The following is a 24,894-nucleotide window of genomic DNA, read 5'->3' as shown; positions in this document are numbered from 1 at the left end:
TCTATCTATCTATCTATCTATCTATCTATCTATCTAACCTATATTTAAACACGTGTGCACAGATCACAACATAAACAAACAGCTGTGCGTAACGGAGGCATTTCAGTTTTATTTGTTATGGTCGTGTGACGATGCGGCGCTGGCGCCTAATAAATCAATAAGTAAATAAATAAATAAATAGCTGATAATCTGCAACGGCACAGTGTATAGTGTCAACACCTGCTCTTGGGACATCCACGGCTGTCTCAGTCCCTCCCTGGTTTCATCTGTGTTAATTCAGTCAGGCTGAGTTTCCATTAGCAAGCCTTTGATCTGCCATCAGTGTGACGGGACAATCTATATAGATATAGGTGTATGTGCTGATTCAGATACAATAAATAGGGGTTATTGTGATTATTATTATTATTATGATTATTATTAATTGCATTTAAATGTGCCTGGAAGTGTGGAAATCTGCCTGTGAGGTCTTGGTGACGTGTCTGCACTGCGTGCTGGGCAGTCAAATTGCCACTGCGCTGGCTGCGCTTCGCCTTGCGCTGAGATTAGACCAGGTTGGAGCTGGCGAGCTTTCGGCGCACTCTCCGCGCGGTCTATCTGCAACAAATTGTCACTGCGCCACGGTGAATCTGTCGACACCTCCCCCTGCTGCGCGACCACTCCCATCTCAGCGCACAGCAGTCTACCAATTTACCGAATCCGCTGCGCACCTTGTTGCACTGGACGATAATACCACTTCGCCAGCTGCGTCAGGGCTCGCCTCGCTGCGCCCCCCTGAGTTGCGCCACTAAAATAGGGCCCTGTGTGTTGTCTTCGTCTTCGTTGTTGTGTCTGAACATTTAGTTTAACTGCAGCTGTGGAGTAAAAAGTACAGTGTGCCTTTTCATAATAGTCTAAAGTTGCCAACAATGAGTACCCGGAAATGTTGAGTACCCCAAAGTTTTATGTTAGAAATAGATAGTATGGGTCCCCAGTATTTAGAAACTGCCGGATGCTAACTTATAGGACAATTAGCATAATTAGCATAAATTAGCATAATTGCCTATAGCTATTGGCAATATTTCAACAAAATTGACTTGGCTGATCTGGGCAATATTGGAGTGGTTTTAGGGGTTATTGATGATGCTGAATCCATTTCTGACATTTTCTAAATTCAAAATGGCTGTCTAAACCGGAAGTGACCAGATTTTGAAATCCATAAAAATCGGCCCACTGGCGTTTAAAATCTGGTCACTTCCGGTTTAGACAGTCATGTCAGAAATGGATTCAGCATCATCAATAACCCCTAAAACCACTCCTATATTGCCCAGATCAGCCAAGTCAATTTTGTTGAAATATTGCCCATATAGGCAATTATGCTAATTTATGCTAATTATGTATGTTATGCTAATTGCCCAATATATATATGTTAGCATCCGGCAGTTTCTGAATACTGGGGACCCATACTATATATTTCTAACATAAAACTTTGGGGTACTCAACATTTCCGGGTTCACAATGGGGCCCTATGGTCTGGCAAGTAGACTATAATTAGTCAATATTGGACACATATCATGTGTTGGTTTGCTGTTTGAGATGGATCATGTGTCCGTATATATTTGTAGGTAACCATAGCAACGGTTCTTGAAGCTTCACCACAAGTTTTAGTACCCTATACGCTTTAGCTGGTTCTCTCCCTTGATGGTCCAGTTGAAGGAAGCTGTAAAGAGAGGTATCAGTTCCTGCTTAAAGACTCTATACCACTCCGATGGGAAACCATCTCCTCCAGGGCTTTTGTTAGCTTTAAGTTCGTATATGGCCTTGGATATTTCATCAGGTGTTATAGGAGCTGTGAGTTTGTTATTCTGTAATTCCCCAATAGCTGGTAAATCGAGTGAGTTGAGAAACTGCCTTTTCGCCTCCTCACTAGACGAAGGTGGTTGTGAATATAGTTTTTTGTAGTAATTTTTGAATAGGCTATGTTTTCTATTTCCGCTACCTCATATTCTAATTTGCCTGATTGTGGGTCTCTGATTTGGGGTAGGCTATTGTACTTTGGACCTGTTGTTTCCTAATAGCCTACGCCTTGCAAGAATTCTAGTAGGGTGAAGTCAGGTAATATGGGACATCAGGTAATATGGGGCATATAAGGTCTGAGGCCTTTTGCAATTAAAATATTACCAGCCAATCACAAAAAACGATTTTGAATTGTTGCCATAACACCTCTTGACAGGAAACAATCAATCAATCGATCAATTGATCAGTTGTTGGTAACCAGAAAGTTGTTAATGCAACTTTGAAGGAGACTCAGGAGGGAAGTTCAAGCGAAAAGTGCAGTGGCATGCGGAATTTCATTTTTGCATAATAATGGTTCTAGACAAAAAATTCAGCTATATTGGGACACTTTATAAACTGTTAGAAGTTGCAATACAATCATGATTTAAGCAGTTATGGTGAACAATCCCATTGTTAGTGCTGTTGTTGGTATTTTTGTATACTTTTTTTTAACCCTGCTACACATTTTTGCCTCACACAGTTACAATAATCTCTACGCTATAGGCTAGCCAAGGCTAACAATGCGTATAGGGTATTTGCAGCAGGTCAGAAACCTAGGCTGAGGTTCATTGCCAGGAATGTGCCAAAATCAACTTTTGAGAGGATTGGTCATTGATTGTTTGCACTATATTATCAATGATTATTATCTTCTATGTTTAAAAACTAAAATCAGCACATACATGTTCAAATAAAGAAAATAAAATTTGGCTGAAAGTGAATGTCCCATATTACCATAACAGCTGTCCCATATTACCTGAAACTTGCAGAAGGGGGAGAGAGGGGGTCTCAGTGAGTTTATAGGTCTGTAGTTTCTAAACAATCACACTTTACAACATAATTTCACCACAGAAATATTGAAGAGATCTGTGATACATGATACAAACATCAATGGAGTGAGTAACCACCTTTTTTGATGGTGGTTTGGTCATTCTACCAAAAAGTGTCCCATATTACCTGACTTCACCCTAGCTTTAGGGCCAGTTTCATAGTATTGCTGTTTCACAAATATGAGTTTCTTCTCTATCTCATCTTTCAGAAGTTTGTCTACTTCCTCTTTAATAGTCTTCACTTCTTGTAGAAGTTGAGTTTTCTTCGTGTTTCGATATTTTGTTTCTAGATTTTTTAATTTATCGGTCAAGTTATGATAGGCAGCTTGTTTTAGCTTCTTTTGCTGTGATGTTATAGCTAGCCTATTAATTTTGCTCTAATTACTGCCTTTAGAGTGTCACATAGGATAGTTGGTTTAATTTCTTCTGTATCATTATCATCTCTTTATTTCTTTTTAAATTTGTTCAGTTATTACCTTACTGTTCATTATTATTTTTTAAATAAATAAAATGAAAATGAAAAAATTCCCATGTTCAGTCTTCATGTTGTGTTTTTATGTTTACTATCCATAAGTACAGTTAAGTGAACCACGTTATGATCAGAAACATCCGCCACCCCAATTTTACACTCTTTCACCCTTTGCAAGTCCCAGCTATTCATAAATACATAGTCTATTCTGGAGTGAGTCTTGTGTGTGTTGGAGTAGTGTGTATAATCCTTCTCCGTTGGGTGAAATTCCCTCCACACATCTTTCATACCCAGTTCCTTCACTGACATATTCATGAATTTAGTTAGATGGATCTTTTTCTTTTTTTTTGCTTGTTGTATCTATCTTATGATCCAGAATGACATTAAAATCCCCTGCATACATCATAATACCTTCCTTCTGTCTCAGATGATATGGCGGTAAATAAAGCTTTAAAAAAAATGCTTGTCACTTTCTAGTGGGGCATAGACATTAACTAATGTGATCATTTTGTTTTCTAGTTTCCCTTTAACAATAACATATCGCCCTTCCTCATCATTGATTTCTTTCAAGCTTTTCATGCTCCTCCTTGGATAAGTGGGTTTCCTGGAGGAAGATAATTTGTGCTTTAACTTTCTTCATTTTCAAAAATACCTTGCCTCTCTTAACCGGGTTGTTTAGCCCATTTATGTTTAGTGACTTTAGCTGGTTCTCTAATTCACATCTCACAAAATAAAGGAATAAATATCAGAATTTAACCTGTGTGATGAACATGTACAGCTTCAGGGGCGCTGTTAAATGGAAAAACAACAACCAATAGAGAAATAGAGAATGAAAAAACAAGCATAAGAGCATCATGTGGCAACCAAAGTGGTAATGGAAAAATGTAATCACATTCTACAGTATTTCAGACAGATCACTTTCAATCTGATCTGCCTATCCAAGAACTGTCATATTCCACAGTAATGGGAAGTGGGAAATATGAGATGTAAAACACTTTTCAATCATTTAACAAGACAATATTTAATCTGGGACTGTATCAGACAGTATTTAATCCCAACTGTGAATTTGTGTTCTTCATTATTCTTACATAGTACATTAAAAAGATTAATAGGTTGTGGACCCAAAAATGTAGTACTGCCATATCAACAACTTTTTTTTCTCTCAAAGAAATAATAGGATGTTGTGTAAAACGCATGCACACTGCCAAAAAATACTGAACTTCCTCCTTTGAAATAATCATTATTGAAAGGCGCTATATGTATGTTGTTCACAAAAAGCTGTTTAGTGCCTCTTTTCACATTCTCTGGTGGCTAAATAAAAATTGACCTGCCCTGTAATGTCTCTTGAGTAAAGTGTGTGGCTTGTGTCTGATATTTGTGGATGGTAAACACAGGTATTTCATAAATGCTGATGTGATAAATCATGTTTTATTTAGTTTTTTTTTTTATACTCGTGGAAAATGTTAAGACATTAACACTTTCCTGTAACAGTGATATCTATAAGGTAAGAATATAACTCTATCAACTTCCTGTTCATAAATACAGTTTTTATTTATATCAAGATTAGTAGATTTCCAGGCTTTCATGACTGAAACGTTTTTATTAGAACATCACTAAACTTTGTAAAGTAATATATATTTTATATGTGTTGGTCTTTGAGCAAAAAACGTTTTTTTCCCCATCAAGTTTTAACCAGTAGTGCAGTCCTTATGTTACTATGTCACACAGTGTGCAGTGGATTTACTAGTGTACAACATAGTGTATGTGCTATAGGATGATATTATATGGTGAAGTAATTGAATACATCATATTTACTGGATTAGAACATGCTATGATCTAATATAATTAGTGATGTAATAAATGCCAATTGCCTCAAATACCTTAAAGGTAAAATTATCTCATGTTTGTTCACAGCCATGTGACTAACTAACAGTAAATTGAGTGACTTCAACAACCAGTCCAGGCTGTTTTCACATTAAGAAAGCTAAATGGCCTAAACAGGCTAATAGATACAGTAATGGAAAGCTTGTATGATCCCTATTCATGGCTCCTGTAAAAAACAACAACAACAACAACAACAACGTTGTTCATTCTCCTAACCTTGTAGTCTCAAATCCCAGGCCTTTTTAAGGCAGTGGAAAACAGGGTGATGGAAACATAAGGACATCTGGAAGAGGTTGTGCAGTGATTAGCAGTGTTGCAGACAGGAAGCAGGTTTTGGTAAAAACCTGCTGACCAGCTGGTGCCACTGTGGGTTTCCTCAGTCCAGACAAAATACAGGTTAAGTTCAACGGAGACTTGAATCTGTTTATATGTGAATGACTGCCTGTACGTATAGATAATGCATGAATGGGTGGATGAGTAGAAATTATGTAAGGATGTATTTTGTTTAAAAGTATTAATATAGACTACTAATAGTGAAAACGAGTGCCTCTTAGTAATGATCATTATTTTTGGGAGGTATTAACTCATTTTTAGCTGTGGGAAAATCATGTAACCTAAAGTGTGACTCATGCTTTACTCACTGAAACACACACAACATGTGACACTGCATAACAAATGACTTGCTTTTTAAATGATATGTTGCCGGAGGTATCACAGAATAAACATTTCATTGTAGTTGTGTGACGCTGTCTCCGGTGCATATGACAATAAAGACTTGAGACTAACTTGTCCATCCATTGTACAGTTTATTGTCTTCTTTCAACATGGAGTATTATTGCTTTTTTCCCTCAGTAAAAAACTGTATCTACAGTCCTATGACAGTCATGACTCAGTACAACAAGGCAGCACACTGAAATAAGTCCCTCTTTTAAAATGAAAAGCTACGATCAGCCAGTGGATGAATCAATCGGAGAATCCTGGAGTCATGATACTGACTGGATGGAGGAACACTCAACCAACTTTTGACCTTTTTAACAAGTCCACTTCCAACCCTGATCCCATTTCCTCCAGTAAAGTCCACATATTATTGACATCTTCAAACGAGGAGTTTTTAAATTCTCTTACTAAAAGTGTTTTTGCATAACTGCTCAAGCAGTTGATTGAGTGCGGCACTGCAATAAAAGGCACTTTGGTAAATGCTGAGATGCAACATAACATAATGATATGAATATTTACTCTACTCAGACACTGTGTGAATAACAGTAATAGTAATGAGAGGAGAACGTGTACCCTTTAGGAGGAACTTAATAAACAACAAAAAATACAATAGAAGTTCTACAGGCTCTGCTTTGCCCCTAAAGTGGGAGCAGGGCGTCCATATTGGTTTGGGTTACCATGACATGAAGTCATTCACGTTAACCAAGTCAGGACACTTGGCGGTTGGTCTCAGTTCTGTTTTATACTTCCCTGTCTGTGATCTTTATGAATTGTAGTGGAGAGGTTAGGTTAAATCCAAGGTCACCACAAAACGGGGAAGTCCATTTTGCTGAAGCCGGGCTCTCTACGCAGCTCCCAGTAAGTGTCGTTGCTCACCCACGTGTCATCCTTAGACTTCCTGTTCGACAAAACAAGAGTGAAACTTGTTTTTAATCAATGAAACACCTTGAGTTTCCAGAATATTACCTATTCAGAAATTATTTTGTTCAAATCTCTCTATATATACTGTATATACATATAAATAATATTATCAAATGAAATGTTCATAATATCCTCTTGGATCACCTTGATAAGAATCTTGGGTGTAACACACAGTTATGAGTAAAGTACGTAATTTTAGTTCTGATATGGATGTGATGTAATGGAAAATTACATAAATGGATAATAGTGATGTTTTTTGTGTGATAATGAGCAGGAAACTGAGCGTTTGGGGCAGGACAATTACATGGAAAAACATGTGCAAACACTGCGTCTAATTGCAAACAAAGACTCATATGCAGAGAGCGCACAAACAAATAAAGGAGCATACTTGAAGAAGCGTGGCTGATGTGTCATGTTGTTGTCCTGCAGCACTTTCCTCCTCTCCCTCTGGAGCTGCTCTATCCTCTGCTTCTGCTCCTCCGCTGCCTCTGGGTTCCCCTCCTCCAACAGCCTGCACAAACAAGACAGAGACAGTCATTGAGTCTGGATGTACATTGGACCATCTCCATCTCATCATCACCACTATTTATCTGACCTGTTCTCCATTGTAAACAGGACAAAACTTTGGCTTTTCCTCCCTGTGGATAACAGCAGCTGTGGTGGATGCTGCTGACTTCATGTCTCTGTCCTACTATAGCTCCTAAATCATCCAACCCAATTTTCAATGACACTGAAAAATGTTCATTCTTGACTTCATTCGCTGCAGCCGGCCCCGTTTCAAAAGGGCCACAGGTGGGTGGGGATGGGGTCCTTTGCTGCATATCATTCCCCCTCTCTCCACCTCCTCATTTCCTGTCTCTCTCAACTGTGCTATCGATTAAAGGCATAGTAACAAGAAAAATGTTGAAGAATTTTATGACGCTTTAGTAGTAGGCTACTTGTGTTGACAAATTGAGGCTTGTTGGTATTAAACATATTTTTTCATACAGTGTTAGAGTTAGAGTGTTATTTGCCCATCCTAAAATATTTATGAGGACATGATTTGTCCTTTATGTATATACTGTAATATGATCTCTTTCCATGAGTGGATGTTGGCAATTGCTTGACTTAATCCTCATGGACTTAAACTCCTGCTGCCATGGTTACCAGTCATATTTCTGTGTTGTAATTCACACCACATAGACTTCTGAAAGGGAAAAAAAATCAAAACCTGTTTGGGGCTAAATTGTCACTTTTAGTATCTTTACATAATTTTAAGCTATATATTCATCTGTACAGGCAATTAGAATAAAGACAAATATATGTTTAAAAGGTGACAATTGTAATAAAGTATTATATTAGGTCTATAAGGTAATGATAAGGTATTACGTGTTAGGTTAGGGATGGTGTTTGTGGCAAGACTAACAGCAATCAACATTAGAGATGGATAAAGAGTGCCACTGCCAACCTCTGGTCCGGCCTGAAGCGTGTGTCTGTTGGGGGCAGCAGAGGTCTCAGGGTGGAGTCCAGCTCATTCAACTCCACTGCAAACTGGGTGAAGCCATAGTACTGCTCCTGGTCCACTGGCATGGAGTCTACATAGACACACACAGATGAGATCATTTGGATTATTTTAGACAGAGCCGCTGTAGTGTAAAAGCTGTTTGACATTTCCAGGGACCATCACTCACTTGCTCTCCAGATGCACGTGGCAGAAGGCGGGTCTCCTTGAAACACGGACTCGTGCCATTTTCCAAAAATGGACTGTACAACTTTACCATTTGAATCTGTAACCACGCCCTCTATCTCGTTCACTGTAGAGCTCCATGATTTTGCCTGAAATAGTAAAAGACACGGGTAAAATATTAATTCAACCGATAATATATAGACTAATAAGAGAACAAAAGAATTGCTACTGTAAATCTGGAGGCAGTAATTCGTTCTCTGCAGGAGAATAAACCATCAGTAAGAGAGGTGAATATGTGCCTCATTGCCGTGACAACCCTCTGGGAGAGAGTTGCAGATTTGCAGAACTGCGTACTGTAGCTGTGGTGAAACGGCTGCTGAAAAGCTTTGCCCATTGGCATCAGTACTGTGGGAGTCTTTATTCTTACCACCGCACTAGCAACAGCAGCATAAAAACTAACTACTGAGCAGCCTGTGAGACTGTCGCTGCTCGATGCCGAAGCTCCACAGCAACAACAAACACAAAGTACATGATCACCCTTAAACAAGACAGGGATCCGTAAACAAACACAGACCAGAACACAAGTCTGTACAACGAAGCAAGTCCATATCGCTTTGTTATGCGGCTTCACTGAGGCTTCACTGAGGCTAAGATCAGCTGTCCTCCTTAAAAATCTGTAAAATGACACAATAAGTGACACATTTATACAGTTCTTCTATAGCTTAATTTCACTTATTACTACACATCTTTCTTTGGGATTAAAGACAATAAATAAATAAAGCTACACCCGAGAACAAATGACATGTCCATGTTTGTTTGGCCTGTGTAGAAGTTTGTCCTATTTTATTTTCTCATGTCTTGATTTTTTTTTTGTAATTTCAGTTCTTCCTTTTGTCCAGAAGAGGGTGCTGTGTACATTATAGTATTGATCATATAGCTGTACAAGGAGTTGCTCTGTTTGAAACATAAGCCTGTATTGAAATGACAGCCCTGAGTAAGAAATACAGTTATTTCTGCTCTGTCTGCTCCTTCAGCTCAGCAGATGATGATGATGATGATGAACTACTAAATGTCAGGTGGCTGATGTCGGTGAAAGTGAAACATACTAAGCCCTGTTGTACAATTATGTGCAGTTTGTTTCAAAGCATAGTGATGTAAAGAAACGTTTCCATATCTGAACCATGTCATGGCTCTTTCAGTTGATTTATCTTTTATTTTCTTCTTTTATAGATGCAAAGACAAGGATTTAAATATCTGTTTCCTGACCTTGACAAATGTGATTTTACACTGGCAGGCGTTGCTGTTGATATTTTTGATGGACATCTCTCCGTAGTGTTCAATCCAGCGCTGGCCACTCAAGATGTTATGGATGCAGGACGTCACTTTGTTCCATTCGTAGTGGTCCCCAAAGCTGGAGGAATCACACACATACTGTATTTAATAGGTCAAAAAAAAGATTCATGCTCATTCACCATAAACTCTCAGCCTATGCAGTGCATGCCATAGTGATATGAACCCTAAACACAGAAGAATACAAGTACGTGTGCACATGCAAACAGACACCCACACACAGCCAGTGAGGGACTTACGCAGGTAGTGTGACATGCGTGGTTCCCATGGGAACAATTTCCATGGATTTGCCCCAGAATTTGTTTTTCCATCGGACATCTAAAAGAGAATGGATGACAAAATAACAGGTGTGTGCTTGTGACAATGGAAATATCTTAATTTAGATCTTAAGCTTCTTTTTCTGGTCTCCCCTAAGAACAATGGATTTGTTTTTATAAATCAACTTCTTTATTCATGTGCACGGAGAGAAATGCAAACAAGGCAACACTCTCCGACTACCACTGGCTGCTCAGCTGCTTCTGAACAAGATAACGGAGTTTAAAGGGGCAGAGATAACAAATGAGGCCACATCAGTATAAGCTACACACTCATTTCTGATAATGCGTAAATACATAATACAAATACATAATCACTCTACAATGGAAAATGACTGAGAGATCACTGAGGCCAGATTAGGTTCAATAAGGCTGCTTCATCTTGCACAACAGCAGCTTTGACCTCAAATTTAACCCCAACATGTTGCAAACTCTCAGAAACAAAAGGTGTGGCAGCAAAACCAAGTAAGCCCAGTCAAACAGAGGGGAACTGCATGTTTACTTCAGACATGCCCTCTCCTGCTCACCTTGCCAAAAGCTGAAGTTCTTTGAATCAGAGTGGCATGCTGATACAGGTGGGTGATGACTCACCTGGGAAATGGGGAGAAGAGATAGGAGATTAGATAAAAAACAACAACAACAACTATAGATTGTAGCAGTTAAACACAATAGGAGGGAAAGGTTGCTTGCTATAGACTATATAGGGGATGCAGACTACAAATATTTTGAAAGCTTAGCATAATTACTGGAAACAAACCATCACCACCACCACCAAAGACAAGACTGATGGGTTGACGTGCAACTTTTAAAGAAGTCTTTATTTTGCAAACGACAGGAAGAGGGCGCTGTTCATACTGTGCACAATGTCCTCATGGAAAGCTCTGCCATCAGACAACCTAACCATTACAAAATTACAAAATGTAGCAACTTTAACGGTAGCCATTATAGCAGCTTTAAATGGCTGGAATATCAGTCTTATCTCAGTCACTTTGCATATTAAATTCAAAATGTATATTTCAGCATGCTGTGTGGACTGTGTACTATTCCCACGTGTGAAGTCATGTGTATGTGCTGGAAACTGTGTGACCTTTACCTGTTCAGCTATAAACCTGTAGCCCTTATCAGATCTGTCACACTCATATGTTTCTCCAAGGACGGGGTTGAAGGGTTTGCTTGCTGCTCGATGGTAGGTGGACGCATAGGCAGTTATTGCAAACGTAGCAACATACACCTGTGTAGAAAATCAGAAAGGACAGATGAATGTCTGCCCGGTGTTTACCTGCCAAGGATTGCAGGATTTTTTACATCCACATCTGCCAGTTTTCACAAGAAATGTTGATGTAAAAAATGTGAGACAATGTTGGGGAGAATGAAGCGTCAAAATGATCTGACTAATGAACAATGGTACAGTTTTGGTGAAGGCATGTGTCAAGGAAACAGCCAAACCATGTAAAGATATGCTTGATATGGCTGCATTGCATCAAGGCCTTACACTTTGCCTTTAATAATGGCCCTCCATATACTTGTATTTTGTTATTAGGTAGGTAGTCGCCTACCTACAGTACCTGCCTGCTTGTTTTCACAATCCTTGTTTTTGTTTTTTAATGCAATGATGAAAATATAATTTTTTTAAAAAGTGTTGATGTAAATCCACATAACAATCCACATTAGGTGGAAGATAATGTTGTTTCTCCATCACACACAGAACAGCATTTATGAACAGTAAGTAACAAGGCACCAGCAATAATGAAGAATCAGCATAACGTCAACATACAACTAATGAAATTACACAACAGTATTGGCGGTTGCAACATAGCTGTGACACAATAGGTGTATGAATGACACTGAAGTTATTTCACACAAGAGTTAATAAACCTTATGGCGATCTCACATACTGATTATAGACAATAAATACATAAGGCTGTACAGGAGAACAACAGACCTGTAGGACTGTTTGGAGGTATGACCTTGACTGCATGCCATTCTAGTGACTAGTGTTTTTATGTATGTGACTTTAAACATGTGCAACTAAGATTGTAGAGACAATCATATGTGTAGGCCAAATTTGCTTCAGATACTCATTGTTTAAATGAACAAATGTATAGCTGTCTGAAAAAAAAGTGATGACATCTATCTATAATCGGCTGCAGCTTCTGTGGTATTTTTCTTCCTGTGTGCTTTTGTTCATGTTTACATCAGAGGAGTTAATAAAGAATTGTGCTTTCTGCAAACTGAGATCTTCAGGGTATGAGTCAGAATTCAAAAATGACACGTTTACGCATGTGTGTAGATGTATTTATGTTTTAGGTAAACGTAGTGCTTGCTGATAAGGCTGCATTTCACTTCTCCATATTCATTCAAGCATCATTATTGTGTGTGCTCTCTCTCTCCTCTCACCATGCGTTGGTAAGGGTCTTGGGTCTGGTTGGCAGTGTCCAGCAGCTCGCTGTACTCCAGCTCCTCACACAGCCTCTGCAGGGTGTTGAGAGGCTCATTGAGCTGCACTGGCATGGCCACCTTGGACAGGTCCTTTCCGATGTTGTTCCTCAGGATGTTCCACAGGCTGACGCTGCTGGTGGGAGAGGGAGACGGCAGCGTGGAGCGCCGACGATGAGTGAGGGTCAACACGCTGCTGACTGGAGGAGAGGAATGTAGAGAGAGCAGCGGTGAGAAAGGACGGGAAAAGGGGTATTTTTAAGAACAGAGAGGCGGAGCAGAGTGAGGGCTTGAAGCTTCAGGTGGCTCTTTTTCTGTATCACTTAGTGTAAACGAGCTGTCTGTGTCACTGCTGTTGCTGTTTAAGTGGAGGATTCTGGCCCATCATGGTCTAAATGCTCTTTGAGAGGCTTCTCATGAAAGCAAATGAGGGATTTCTGTGAGAAACTGTTTTACTGTTTTTTAGATTTTTTTTTGGAAGGAAATGGTCAAATTTAAATATAGAAAACAATATATTGACACAAATGTTGGCTTTTTATTAGCTTCAGTCCAGAAATCCTCATTAAGGTGGAACACACATTCAAAAACCCTGTTATATGGAATCTAACAGTGCACAGTATTTGCAGATAGGAAACTATTCTGCAACAAAACGGCTAAGAAAAATAAGGCCCATGCTATATATTTGTTGAAATTGTATAATCTATACCAAATGTTTCCATCCATTTTTCAACCAAAAGAATGAACTCCCTGTATCTTTCTTTTTGTTCGACCTAAACACTGAGTTTATGCATTTAAAATTTTCAACAAACACCATCTGCAGCAGCGCCTTTATGATGCCTGTTTCACAGATGCTTTGACGCATACTAGATGATCAATTGCACTGGGTTTGTAAACATGTTTGGTGTTGGTCACGTTCAGCACATATTCTGAGCAAGTGAGTAATTTTTCTGTTTTCAGACATTTATAATTTATTTGGTGCAGATGAAGAGGTCTACTGCCTCTCTTTGTCAGAATGAGGTCTCTTTATAACGTCTCATGCACACATCCACAGACACCCGACTTGTTACTGTATCACGCACCAGAGTTGTGCCTCTCACTGGCTCCGTCGTTGCTGCAGGTATCCATGGAGACAGTGTCACTGACATCACTGATGTACGAGTCATCGTCGGACACCTGGAGACAAAAAAAAAATCAATGGTGAAAGGTCAGTTGGTGTCCAAAGATAGAATCAAAAGACAAAAAGTGACATGTTATCAGTCATCAGAATACAAACACACCTACTAACCCACCTACTGTACATTACCTGCAGTGATTTATTTGTGGCTTGTAACAAATGGTTAATTAAAATTAAACATTAAAGACATTTAAAACAGAAAAATGACAAACATTTACTATGAAAAGCTTGGCATGTGTTAATATGATCATAATTCTTAACTAGAGATAGAGATGAAATTAGGATTTAGTGTCACCTGGTGAATGTGAGTCCAGTTTTTTCCCCATATCTCACATTTTACAAAAATATCACATCATTTACCTTTAAACATGAAGAAGCAGAATATAATGAGGTAGTAGAGCGTGTCTGACCTCGTTCTCCGAGGAGGAAGAAGAGAGAAGGTATTCCTGAGCATCAAAGAACTCTGATATCGACTCTGGGATGGATGCTCTGCTCTCATTAGAAACCTGGTGGACCAAGGAGTGGGAGCCGGCTGAACATTCCTGTTGAGATGATAAGAAGGATATGTGCTATAACGTCATTATGGTCAAATCATGCCTAATTACTTCTAAATCACAGATTCACTTACAGAGGCATACGCTGTTTTTAAGCCCATGACCTGCACCGGCTGGGGCGCCTGCTTGTCGATGGTGTGCCTCAGTTTGTCTCTTTCTGCTGCCAGAGAACTAAAGGCTGATTTCAGTGAGGAATGGACTGGAAGGAAAAGAGACGGAAAACAAAGAGGGCAACAACTGAGTTGTCATGGAAACCACCGCACCACACACAGAAACATGAAAGAAGCATATTTTCTTAATCTAAACTAAACAGATCTCCTGACCAATCTTCGGTCGGACTTTAAAAGAAGCGCTCACTGTTGTTGGCCAGCCTGCAGAAGTCCTCCTGAAGACGGTTCACATCTGTAGGCGAGTCTGGGGAGTCAGGACAGACCTCCTGGGGGTTGGACTCGGTGGTGGACAGGTTGGGGTTGGAGGCGTGGAGACGAGGGGACTTGGAGGAGATGCAGCTCGGGACCTGTGGTATAAACAGAGAAGGATGAAACAGACGCATTATTTCCCCTTCATTCATTCACACCTCTGGATACTAACAGTCACTAATCATTGGCAGCATGTTTTTGCACCTGTAGTGTGGCCTTGACGTCTTTGCCACTGTTTTTGGATCGCCACCTCCTTGGCCTCTTCTCCTTTTTGGGGAGATCATAAGTAGATGCCTATGGTACCACATAAGATGTATTATTACAAGCTAGAAAAGCTACAAAATGACTTGATTTCCATTAGAAACAGCTTCAATGAACACAAAGATCAAATCAATATTTTTACACCACGGCCAATTTAATCTGTATGCTTTTGTTTACTTGTAGTGCAGTGATGGCTGGAGCCGAGTATGTGCGGTGGAGGACCTCCATACTCTTCAACAGCAAGTTGAGTTCCAGCAGGTATGATTCACACTCCTCCAAGTCTGTGAGTGAGAGATGGATGATTATTATTATCATCATTATCAGATGAAAGTTTGGTTGCATGCAGGGGAACTGATGAGATATACAACATAACATGAGAGATTCAATGCAGTGAGGCAGTTAGTGGAGTAAGAAAAGAAGGGGGACATAGACAAAATAGGACGAAGCGACCAACCTTTGCAGCACCTCTCCATGTCCTCTGAGGAGTGGAGCCAAGAACTGACCTTGGCCTGGTGGACTGACGCCTGTTTGGTGAGGGTACTCCTCTGTTTTGAGAGAGGCATATACAGCTGAGGAAGCGTGATATCGCAATAACATCGCTACTGCATCAATGTTATTCTCAGAGCGTTTCCTACCATGCGAGCACTGGAACAACTTACTTTTCTCAGAGAGTCACTGAGGGAGGGGGAGGACGCGGCGTGGGGGTTGAAAAGGTGCCTCTCGTGGGGATACATGGCGATCTCGTTCTGTCGAAAGACGCGGTGGTGACGCAGCTTCGACACCCACTCCTCAAACAGCTCCGGAGACTTCACCTGGGTGACAGAAGGTCAAATTAGGAGAAAGCTGCCGTGACAGTCTGTGCATGACACAGACACAGGAAATGAAAGGAGGAGGAGGAGGAGGGGGCTGTAGGTGCGAGACATTTGCAAGATATGACATGGCTCACATGGCGTATGGGTGTCAAGGATTACCTTCAGGTGATATATGTTATCCTCTGTGTCCAGATCAATGCACATGGCTTTCTTCTTGATTGACATGACGGAGAGACCCACGTCTATGCAGCCGTGAAGCTTTCCCTTCTTCAGCTGTGCAAAAACACTGTGTTAGCATGTGTCTGTGCAAGAGTGACAGACAGGTGGTGCTCTTTAGGTGATACCTACATCAGTCCCACGCTTTGCATACTTCAAGATTCCTTTCTCCAAAAGAAAGTATCTCTGGGAGGGAAAGAAAATCAAGCACAATCAGCATTTTATCACAGGAATGACGGTTTTCAGTTCCTGCCACCTATGAGTCACAGCTGTGTTGCCCTTTTGCTGCTACAACCATTAAAAAACACCAATAAAAAGGGTTTTCACACATTGTGCAGTTTTGCACCAATAACACCACTTTCCTTTGACCTTGGCATTCAGATTTTTACAAGAGCAGCAGTGAAATACGTGTGCATAATGACCATGCAATGACATAAACACAGCTTTTACGCACACTTTAGTTTCACAATAAAAAAACAAATCCAATGTCAAGGCACTTTGAATGGTCCTTGTGATCTAAAATGTCCTCTCAGGAAATCCCTTCATGTTGCAAGGCAGAAGTTTCCAGGTATATATGAGCACACTCACAGACAGAAGTGGGAGAGGAAGATGAGTCAGGGTTACAGTGTAATCAGCAGGGAATAAAAATGAATGCAATGAAGGAGGGAAATACAGAGGGCTATAAATGGTGAAGAGGAGGAACAGCAGGTCTGAATTCTGGTTAGACAGGACTAAAAGTATTTAGTTTGACTTTGGGAGTGAAAAATAGCTGTTTTGTCATTCAATAAGAGACAGAGACTGCAATAACAAGTGTGACCTCTCTGATGATTACCTTGTGCCACCCTTTCATGGGCCACTTCCTCCTCTTGAGCAGGAATCCCTCCTGCCTCTCGGGCTCCTGCATGGAAGCAGGAACCCCTCGAAGCCCCTCCACTATTTCCCAGCTGTCCTGGAAAGAGACACGGGAGCAAAAGTGTATGAGTTAGACAGAAAAGTGATACTCCTTACTGTCAAATAACACAGACAGACACTCTGTCTTCCAACCCTGTAGTACACATATCACCATCACCACAGAAAGGTGCAATGTGTTGCCCATTGTTGTAAAAACATGTTTTTTTTAGTGAATTCCTAAGAACACTTAGACACAGACAGCAACCCTTAATTATTGAATGAAATTATAATTATTTGACATATTAGACAACAAAAACACATAATAATATTTGCCAGGCTTCATGGCTTTGGGACACTGTGTTACATGATGCATTAAATTAAGCAAATCTGAGGTCAGATGATATCTACTGAGAGTAAAAACAAACACTGAAATGTTAACAGTGGCTGCAAGCAATCTTTTTACACACACACACACACACACACACAGATACGCAGCGACACACACACCTGGTTGCTGTCATGTTTGGAGGAGCCGCTGCTGTCACTGTGAGTGGGCGACGGCGACGTCATCTTTTTGCGACTTGACTGCTTTCTGCCCACCGCCGTCCTGTTTCTGTGGAAACCGCAGCAACACAGATCACAGCGGAGCCGCCAGGCGCATCACTCTGACCTTTGAAGGCCACACCGCAACAGTCAGCAGCAGCAGCACTGCGGAGAAAGGTTGAAAAAAAAAAGCTGATGTCCGAGCAGCACAAAGGTTAGGGCTCCGTGTGGAGAGAACAGTGGCAGCGCGCAGGAGCAGAGAGATAAAAACAGGGAGGAATGACTTAGTCACCGCGTCTGACTAACTGTGAGCAGCCTAATTGTAGAAATGAAATTCCCAAAGTCCAAAGCAGCTTTGTTTTACGGAAGCAAGACACAAATATCCCAGACAAAACTACATTTATCAAGAGCTCTCTCTCACACACACACACACACACACACACGCGCACACTGACAAACTTCATAAATGTTTCAGAGTCGGTATTTATGACCATGGCAGTGTCATACAAGTTTTATGATCAAAGGTCTACTTGTAAACAAGGAAGGGTGTCATACAGAACAACACTATCAGTAAAAAAAAAATAACACTCTAAACTTTTGACTCCAGTGGCTTTCTCTGTTAGTGGTAGTTGGATGCAGGCACTAAGTGTGTGTGTGTGAAACTAAAACTAAAACAGCCACAAGGTCTTTATATAACCCAGTCATACGTGTTCAAAACTTATTTCCGACACTAATAGATCACATTTAGCCCTCACTCCATCTACTGTATGTACGACCAAACTAACAACTAAACACATGACTGTCTTCGAACATCTTCCACCTTCCTGTCCTCCTCCTCCTCCTGGGCAGGGTTCCCACTCATTTCTTGTAATCATTTTCCAGGACATTTTCAGCTGCTACAGTCTGACAGACATGCTATTAGGCCTTACACATCGCCATCCCATTCATGCTTTGGAGAAGTTGTAGTTGGACAGTTGTACTTTATTTTGTACATTCAACCAGTTTGTTTCTATATTTATTTCATTTCTCTCACCCCCAGAAGTTTTATTTAAAGATGCACAACCTATGGCTCTAACTTATTTATGAAATAATATCTTAGGTGCTCAGGAATTAAGACAAATTTATCATAGAACAACGCAAAAACATGTTGTTTTTGTTTTTAAACCACACCTAAAGCAGCTGTCTTTTCTCGCTGGGCACATCTTTGGAAAAGAAATCCTTAGTGGGGTCTGAAGAAGTCAAATAGAGCTCTGGTAGCTGATGTCACCACCATGTGATAAATCATTTTCCAGGACAACTCAAGCTTTTCCAGGACATTTGACCCTTTTTCTCAATTTCCATGTGTTTTCCATGACTGGATAATTGGTCAACTATTTTCCAGGTTTTTCAGGTTTTCCAGGACAAGTGGGAACCCTGCTGGATCAGCATCTCAGATGTGAATGTAAATCTAACTGATTCTTTCTTGAGTTCGTCTTACACCCCTGCATAAGTACAGAGGTGCACTTGTGTCCACAAATGGCATACCAAACCTGGCTGTACATGTGTATGTTTTTCCCCTATGCGTGTGTGTTAAAGGGCCACTCCCTATGTGTGTGAGACTGGATTCAAGTTGTGGTTTGTTGGGTGTATGCTACACATATGAGCAGGACACATACATCCCCATCTCCTGGACTAAATACACAGAGACAATGCCTGTGGTGTTTGTGTGTGTGCTCACACGCATGCAAATTTGTGTAAACTTCTGGCTTTTAAGTATGCTGATAAGTACATCCCCTGAAGACAGTCTGGTGGTTTGAGTGTGTGTGTGTGTGTGTGTGTGTGTGTGCTGAAGATCCCCAAGGCCTTGCTTACAGTCAGTACCATGCCCAGGACGTGAGTCATCAACAGGAAAGAATGTGCTCTGTGCTTCGATACCCCCGACACAACACACACACACACAGCTAGCTACAGTCAACACTGGGCTAAAAGCAGACTGAAACACATGGACGGCTCACATACTTCACGGCTCTGGAGCAGCGCAGACTAAAAAGGACAGACAACGTTTTTGAGTGGGCTTCTGATGATGATGAACTCTGGGAGCTTGAATTAGCTCATCATGCTGTTGAGCTGCTTCTTTTTTCTTTTCTTTGTTTGCACTTTTCAGGCTGCAACATGTCTTCAGCTGCAGCTGAAGCTTCGTGGAATTCATCACACATAACTTCTGAATAGTTTATGTCACTTTAAATACATCTGTATGTAGTGAGGACTTACAAACAAGAAAAGGTGTAACCAGCCATAAAACATTATGTATTGGCATGTTGTAGGAGATCAGAGTGTCAGTGGCTAATTTTTAAGAAAACAATCATTATTAAACAGACACAATAAGTGGTGAGTAAGTGAGGGCATCAGCCTTAGATAACAACGTTCAGCCCTGCCTTCTATTCATCAGCCTGTTTTCCCTCAGCAGCAAAGTTTGCAACAGCGTACTTCCTTTAGAGCGAAACCTCAAAAATAATCTGAACCCATTTGCAAAACATTTTTTGTTTGAAGTGTCACAGGCTTGTGTGTTGTTGTGCTGTATTTTTTAGTCTCGAACTCTCTCTGCTGCAGATGCATTGTGAAAACTGTAAATGAAACTGGGATATGTGAGTCCCCCAACATCCCACTGAGTGCCCTACTTACCTCCAGTGAGTGATTACTGTAGTATTGTACACCACTGAGAGACTCCTGCGCTGTAAGACTAGAAGAGCTGGGGTTTTGCCTTCGGCCTTACGTAACAGGAGTCAATCATTAATGGCTCAACACCTTTGTAAATGATCTGTTAGGATGGAAAGGAGTCATTCTCCCTGGCAAGTGCCAATGTCGCTCAGTCACAAGGGCTAATTGAGGGAATAAAAAGTGTAAAAGGTTGTGGAAATAGGACTTTTGTGTTCTTGTTTGGTCTTTTAATGGGTCTGCATGCATGAAATCAGCTGATGCGAGGAAGAACGAGATAAACCAGATGTAAACAGGAGAGCATGTATGACAATGTGACATCAGCGGGTCTTTGGTGTGAGACCGGAAGCTAACATTTTGGCTAACTTGGCAATCTACCAACCAATGCAAAGTAAACAATACTGACATCGGTATGCTTTCCTTTCTTTCCCCCTAGAACATTTTCTCTTTCACTGCGCTGCAGAGACGGGGAAACAGACTTGTTCTCGCACTCGCCCATTCCTAGCAACCAGTCAAGTGCCAAGCCTCCTGAAAAGGCCTGCCACACCAACCACTTGTGCTCCGCTCTCCCAAAGCTTTTGCTGCGACAAGCTGTGCACAGACACACTGCAAATACACTGCACTGCTCAGGAATGCTGCTTTCAAAAGACAGAAGTTGACTCAAACTGAAACAATGCTCACAAGTTATTTACTCCACCTTTACAGGCTTTTTTTTCCTGTTTTGAGCATGACTACAGGCAACACATACTGTTCATATTTACAGTGAGCCCTATGGCTTACATAACGTCTGTTGTTTTCCATGACAAGAACTCAACGCAACAAGGAACGGCCTGAGGAATAGTCGGTCTGGAGTTTCCAGTCCTGGCATGATAAACACACGGACACTGACTTAGCATGCTGGTCCATCTGCTTTCAGCCTATACACATTCTTTCTAGCACCAGCCAGACAGCCATCAACCTGATTGTGTGTATATCCTCCTCATTACTGGCTGCCCGGCCGGGATGGCAAAAAAGGTCCACACACAGATGGCCCATCTGTGGCTCTACCACCAATAAAGTCTTCCGGTAAAGCTCCTTGACAGATATAGCTGTTAAAGCTGTGCATGATCCACTGATTATCAAAGCGAGAGCAGGCATAAGCTACTTTAAATAGACTCACATCCGGCAATATTATCTGGCTACTTCATACTTCAACACTGAAACTTTCATAACAGAACAGTGTGGCAGCATATGGTTTTTAGATTGGTTAGCATCAGTAGCACTCTGCTTATCTGACCTCTGACATCATCTCTGACAGAGTGTACAAGATGAGAGTGGTGGCGGCTTGATTGAGGATATTTTTAACTTTTTTTTTTTTAATTTCATGTGAAAGAAACAACACGCTGTCTGTCAGTGTTTCCTGTACTGTATGCAGGCAGAGGAAAAGCTAATGTGGATGTGAGCAAGTGATGAAAAGCAGCCCCAATGTGCCACTCAGACATCAGTTATTTTCACAAACACTCAAAGAGACAGAAAGAGCACGAGGCCTGAGAATCGGTCCACCGACTCCTTACCGATGCATTTTTCAAAAGCTGCATCAAAAAAGACAAAAGCTGTCTTTCTGTCTCTTATGCTGAGACAAGGGACACTTTGTAATAGCGCTCAATCATGGGTTGCTATGGATACAAAAAAGAAAGAAAGAAAAAAAACATTCACACACACACATACACACACACAGGCAAGAATATATTCACTTTGTTTATTCTTTATGGAAACTCTAAGGGCATTAAACATGGGGCTATTTATAGACTCTGCTCTGTTACCAGGAGAAACACGATTTCACATCATGAGTCTCAGTGTGCTGGACCAGCAAGCTTGCCTGGAAGTAGGGCACAACATCCCATAACCCCTACAAAACCAGAGGAGATCACAGGCACGCCGTTCTCAGAGTGGCCACTCGGAGTATTAGTCGAGGCAGGAGTGCTGCTCGGTATTTACCAGCTTTTAAGTGGGTGTTGTGTAAAGGAGAGTGACATAGAGATAGATAATTCAGTGAGTCATGTCGGCCACGCTGGATGTTTATGCCTAGAAATGTTGCAGCAGGAAGAAACCAGTGATCAGCTGGTTGATAGTCTTGAAAGGTGATGCCTCCAGCACAATCCTCTTTTGCTTTGGCTCAATAGAGTAGAAGGGAAGCAGATTCAAACAGTGCCCCCTGGAGCTTTTACTGTCTTGTCTTAATATCTTGCTCAGGGGCACTTTGACTGTGTAGAAGAATGTCAACACATGGGTTTGACCCCACACAGTTTTTTCTTATAACTGCGCTTCCTATTTTAGCACCTAAATCTTGTTTTCATTATCAGATGATCTGGTATTTCTTTTCCCAGGTGAAGTGGTCTAGGAAAAGTCAGAAATATCCAACATTTCTGGAGCACAAGGTAACATCTTAGTCTGTTCTTATCTGACAACAACAATCCAAACCCAATAATATTCTGTTTAATACTATCCTATAAAGCAACACAATATAATATCGTAAATATCGTAAAAACACAAAGCCACATATCTTTGTAATAGTACTACTGGCATATTTGCTTAGGTATGAGAGTAAGCAAAGAATTCATTGTGTTTTGCATATTGAGATTCGTAGATTAAGTTTCTCTTTCATTAGATAAACTAATAGGAAATTGATCCGTCATTATCTCTGCCACTGTCAGTGGATCATAGGTTATTTGGAGAGTACAGGACTTGTATTTGAAACCATTTTGAATCTTTATACTCTTGAACAAACATCTACACATTCTTTAACCTCATTACAGCTTTATGAACTAGTTTCACTCTGTTCACACACAAAAAAAGTTACGTTAAGTCAGGGTTACAGTTTTGTTTACACTAGTGACTAGCCTGGGTTCTGGGCTGTTAATGTGTGCCCACGGGCAATCATGTGAGTGTGAATGGCACAGTGATAGTGCTGGCACTGCCACTCATGCATGAACCAAACTCCACTAAGAGGAGTTGAGGCCAAGTATTGATTTCCAGAATAGGCCAAATAAAAACAAAATCTAAAGATCCATAAAAGTAAGGCCAATGAAACCACTGATTTGCTTGTCACATACCATCAATTAATGACATCTGCAAACAAAATTTCTTTCATTTTTACTTTCATAATTATTTTAGATCTGCCAATTGTTTTCTTAATTTATGTACTGACTTTCTAGTGTATTAAATATGTATAAAAATGTTTCCAGCCAAGCAAATGTCAACACTATGCCATGTAATGAGCACACACTGAATAGAGGGAAGAATGATAGTTTTCAGTTGCAGGCACAGGAAGCAGGTTTGCCGCCTGGCAAAACTAAATCATTATGAATGGGGACAAACTTGAAGACGTGAAAACACAGGTGTTCCGTTCATGTGTACAACCCTGCTCAGTTCCTGTTGCCAACACAGCATCAAAACTTGTCTGCGCAGACAAAATGTCCAATAAAAACCATGTGGTCGTAAACTCTGAGCTCACACCGCTTCGATAAAAGCAATACAACACCACATGAAACCTGTAGTACACGGAGCCCCGAGCACTAATTTAGCACTAAAGGTCAGGAGGAAGCCCATTAGTAATTCTATCGAAGCTGTATCTCACTTCAGTGCTGAAACGGACACGACAGCACCGCTGTCAACTCTGCCGCTCAGTTCAAACGGAAACGAGACACTCGCAGCAACAGCACAGATATTAATATACACGAGTTATGAGCATTGATATAAAACATGCTTACGGTTCTGTGGTGAAAGCTACAGCATCCTATCCAAGTGGTGAGGAGGACACCGGACCCTGGCTTCAGGAGTCAGCTCCTCGCTTCGCTGCCCGAGAGCGGTGGAAGGGGAGGGGCCTCGTGGGGAGAAGTGACCGGCGTTCCTCATGGCCAATCACAAACGAGGTTACAGCAAAGGGGGCGGGAACAAAAATGCAGGGCGGCCCCGTATTTGAACGAACCATAGGGTGACGTACACAAAAATGTTAGACAAAAAAAAACAAGGTGAGAGTTAGCGTCAAACAATAGAGCGTCAGGTAAGTTCCAGCTGACGTAAAGTCACTGAATACACATTCAGCCTTTGCTATTGTGACATTGTATGTAAAAATATGGCACTGAAGTTCATGAATGATGTATTTTCGTTTACGTCTGCCCTGCCTTGTCGCCCAAACTACTGTAGCCTACCTAAATACACTTACCGGTAGGCCACAGGCCTACTTCCTAGCATGTAGCTTTTAGAGAACAAATTAGTCACCTCCAAAGGTAATTAATCATCAATGTTATAGTATAAAGCACCTTCAACAACTTAGGAATGTAGCCTAACTAGCTCACCTATTTTCATTACTGACATATCTGTTACTTATTTTATTGATTCATCTTTTTTTAGAGGTAAAATGGCCCATGTCAATGAAGCTCAATGGGTGTCATCAAACAAAACTTAAACATGGAGTTTATTATCAAGGAAAAGCAGCTAAGTTGTAGGCTAGTCAAAACTTTGGTACTCTGGCTGCATGAGAGAAATGTATAAAAACAAACTGATTGTAAAAAAAAAAGAATAGCCCTTAACTATTTCAAATGTTGATCAATTCATTCATTTGTTCATTCAGCTGAACGGCAGCAGCAGGACTTTGTTCATATATTCTGTAGGTGTGGGGATACAGTCTTAATCTGTCTGGTCTGATTGCTTAATAACATGATGCACAAAGCAGT

The 24,894-nt window shown here is 40.8% G+C and overlaps 1 protein-coding gene across 1 annotated transcript; it reads right to left on the bottom strand.

Annotated features, from left to right (window-relative positions):
* Nucleotides 1-5,992: 5,992 nt before the first annotated feature.
* LOC146979038 (oxysterol-binding protein-related protein 3-like) lies at nt 5,993-23,979 on the bottom strand. The gene is made up of 22 exons (XM_085792173.1): nt 23,929-23,979; nt 17,450-17,555; nt 16,884-17,000; nt 16,184-16,237; nt 15,995-16,108; nt 15,683-15,835; nt 15,478-15,568; nt 15,201-15,304; nt 14,967-15,056; nt 14,701-14,860; nt 14,418-14,542; nt 14,200-14,331; nt 13,695-13,788; nt 12,577-12,815; nt 11,273-11,410; nt 10,707-10,770; nt 10,105-10,183; nt 9,782-9,926; nt 8,520-8,664; nt 8,297-8,423; nt 7,238-7,360; nt 5,993-6,826 (listed from the first exon to the last, which is right to left on the bottom strand). Exons 2-22 carry the CDS (start codon nt 17,510-17,512, stop codon nt 6,730-6,732), a joined length of 2,454 nt encoding a protein of 817 aa, XP_085648299.1. The 5' UTR covers nt 17,513-17,555; nt 23,929-23,979; the 3' UTR covers nt 5,993-6,729.
* Between the last annotated feature and the right edge of the window lie 915 nt (nt 23,980-24,894).

The sequence above is a fragment of the Trachurus japonicus genome, chromosome 11, assembly GCF_045865225.1.
Source record: "Trachurus japonicus isolate A0001 chromosome 11, Traja_1.0".
Taxonomy (NCBI): domain Eukaryota; kingdom Metazoa; phylum Chordata; class Actinopteri; order Carangiformes; family Carangidae; genus Trachurus; species Trachurus japonicus.
This window is presented reverse-complemented; position numbering and strand designations above follow the sequence as displayed.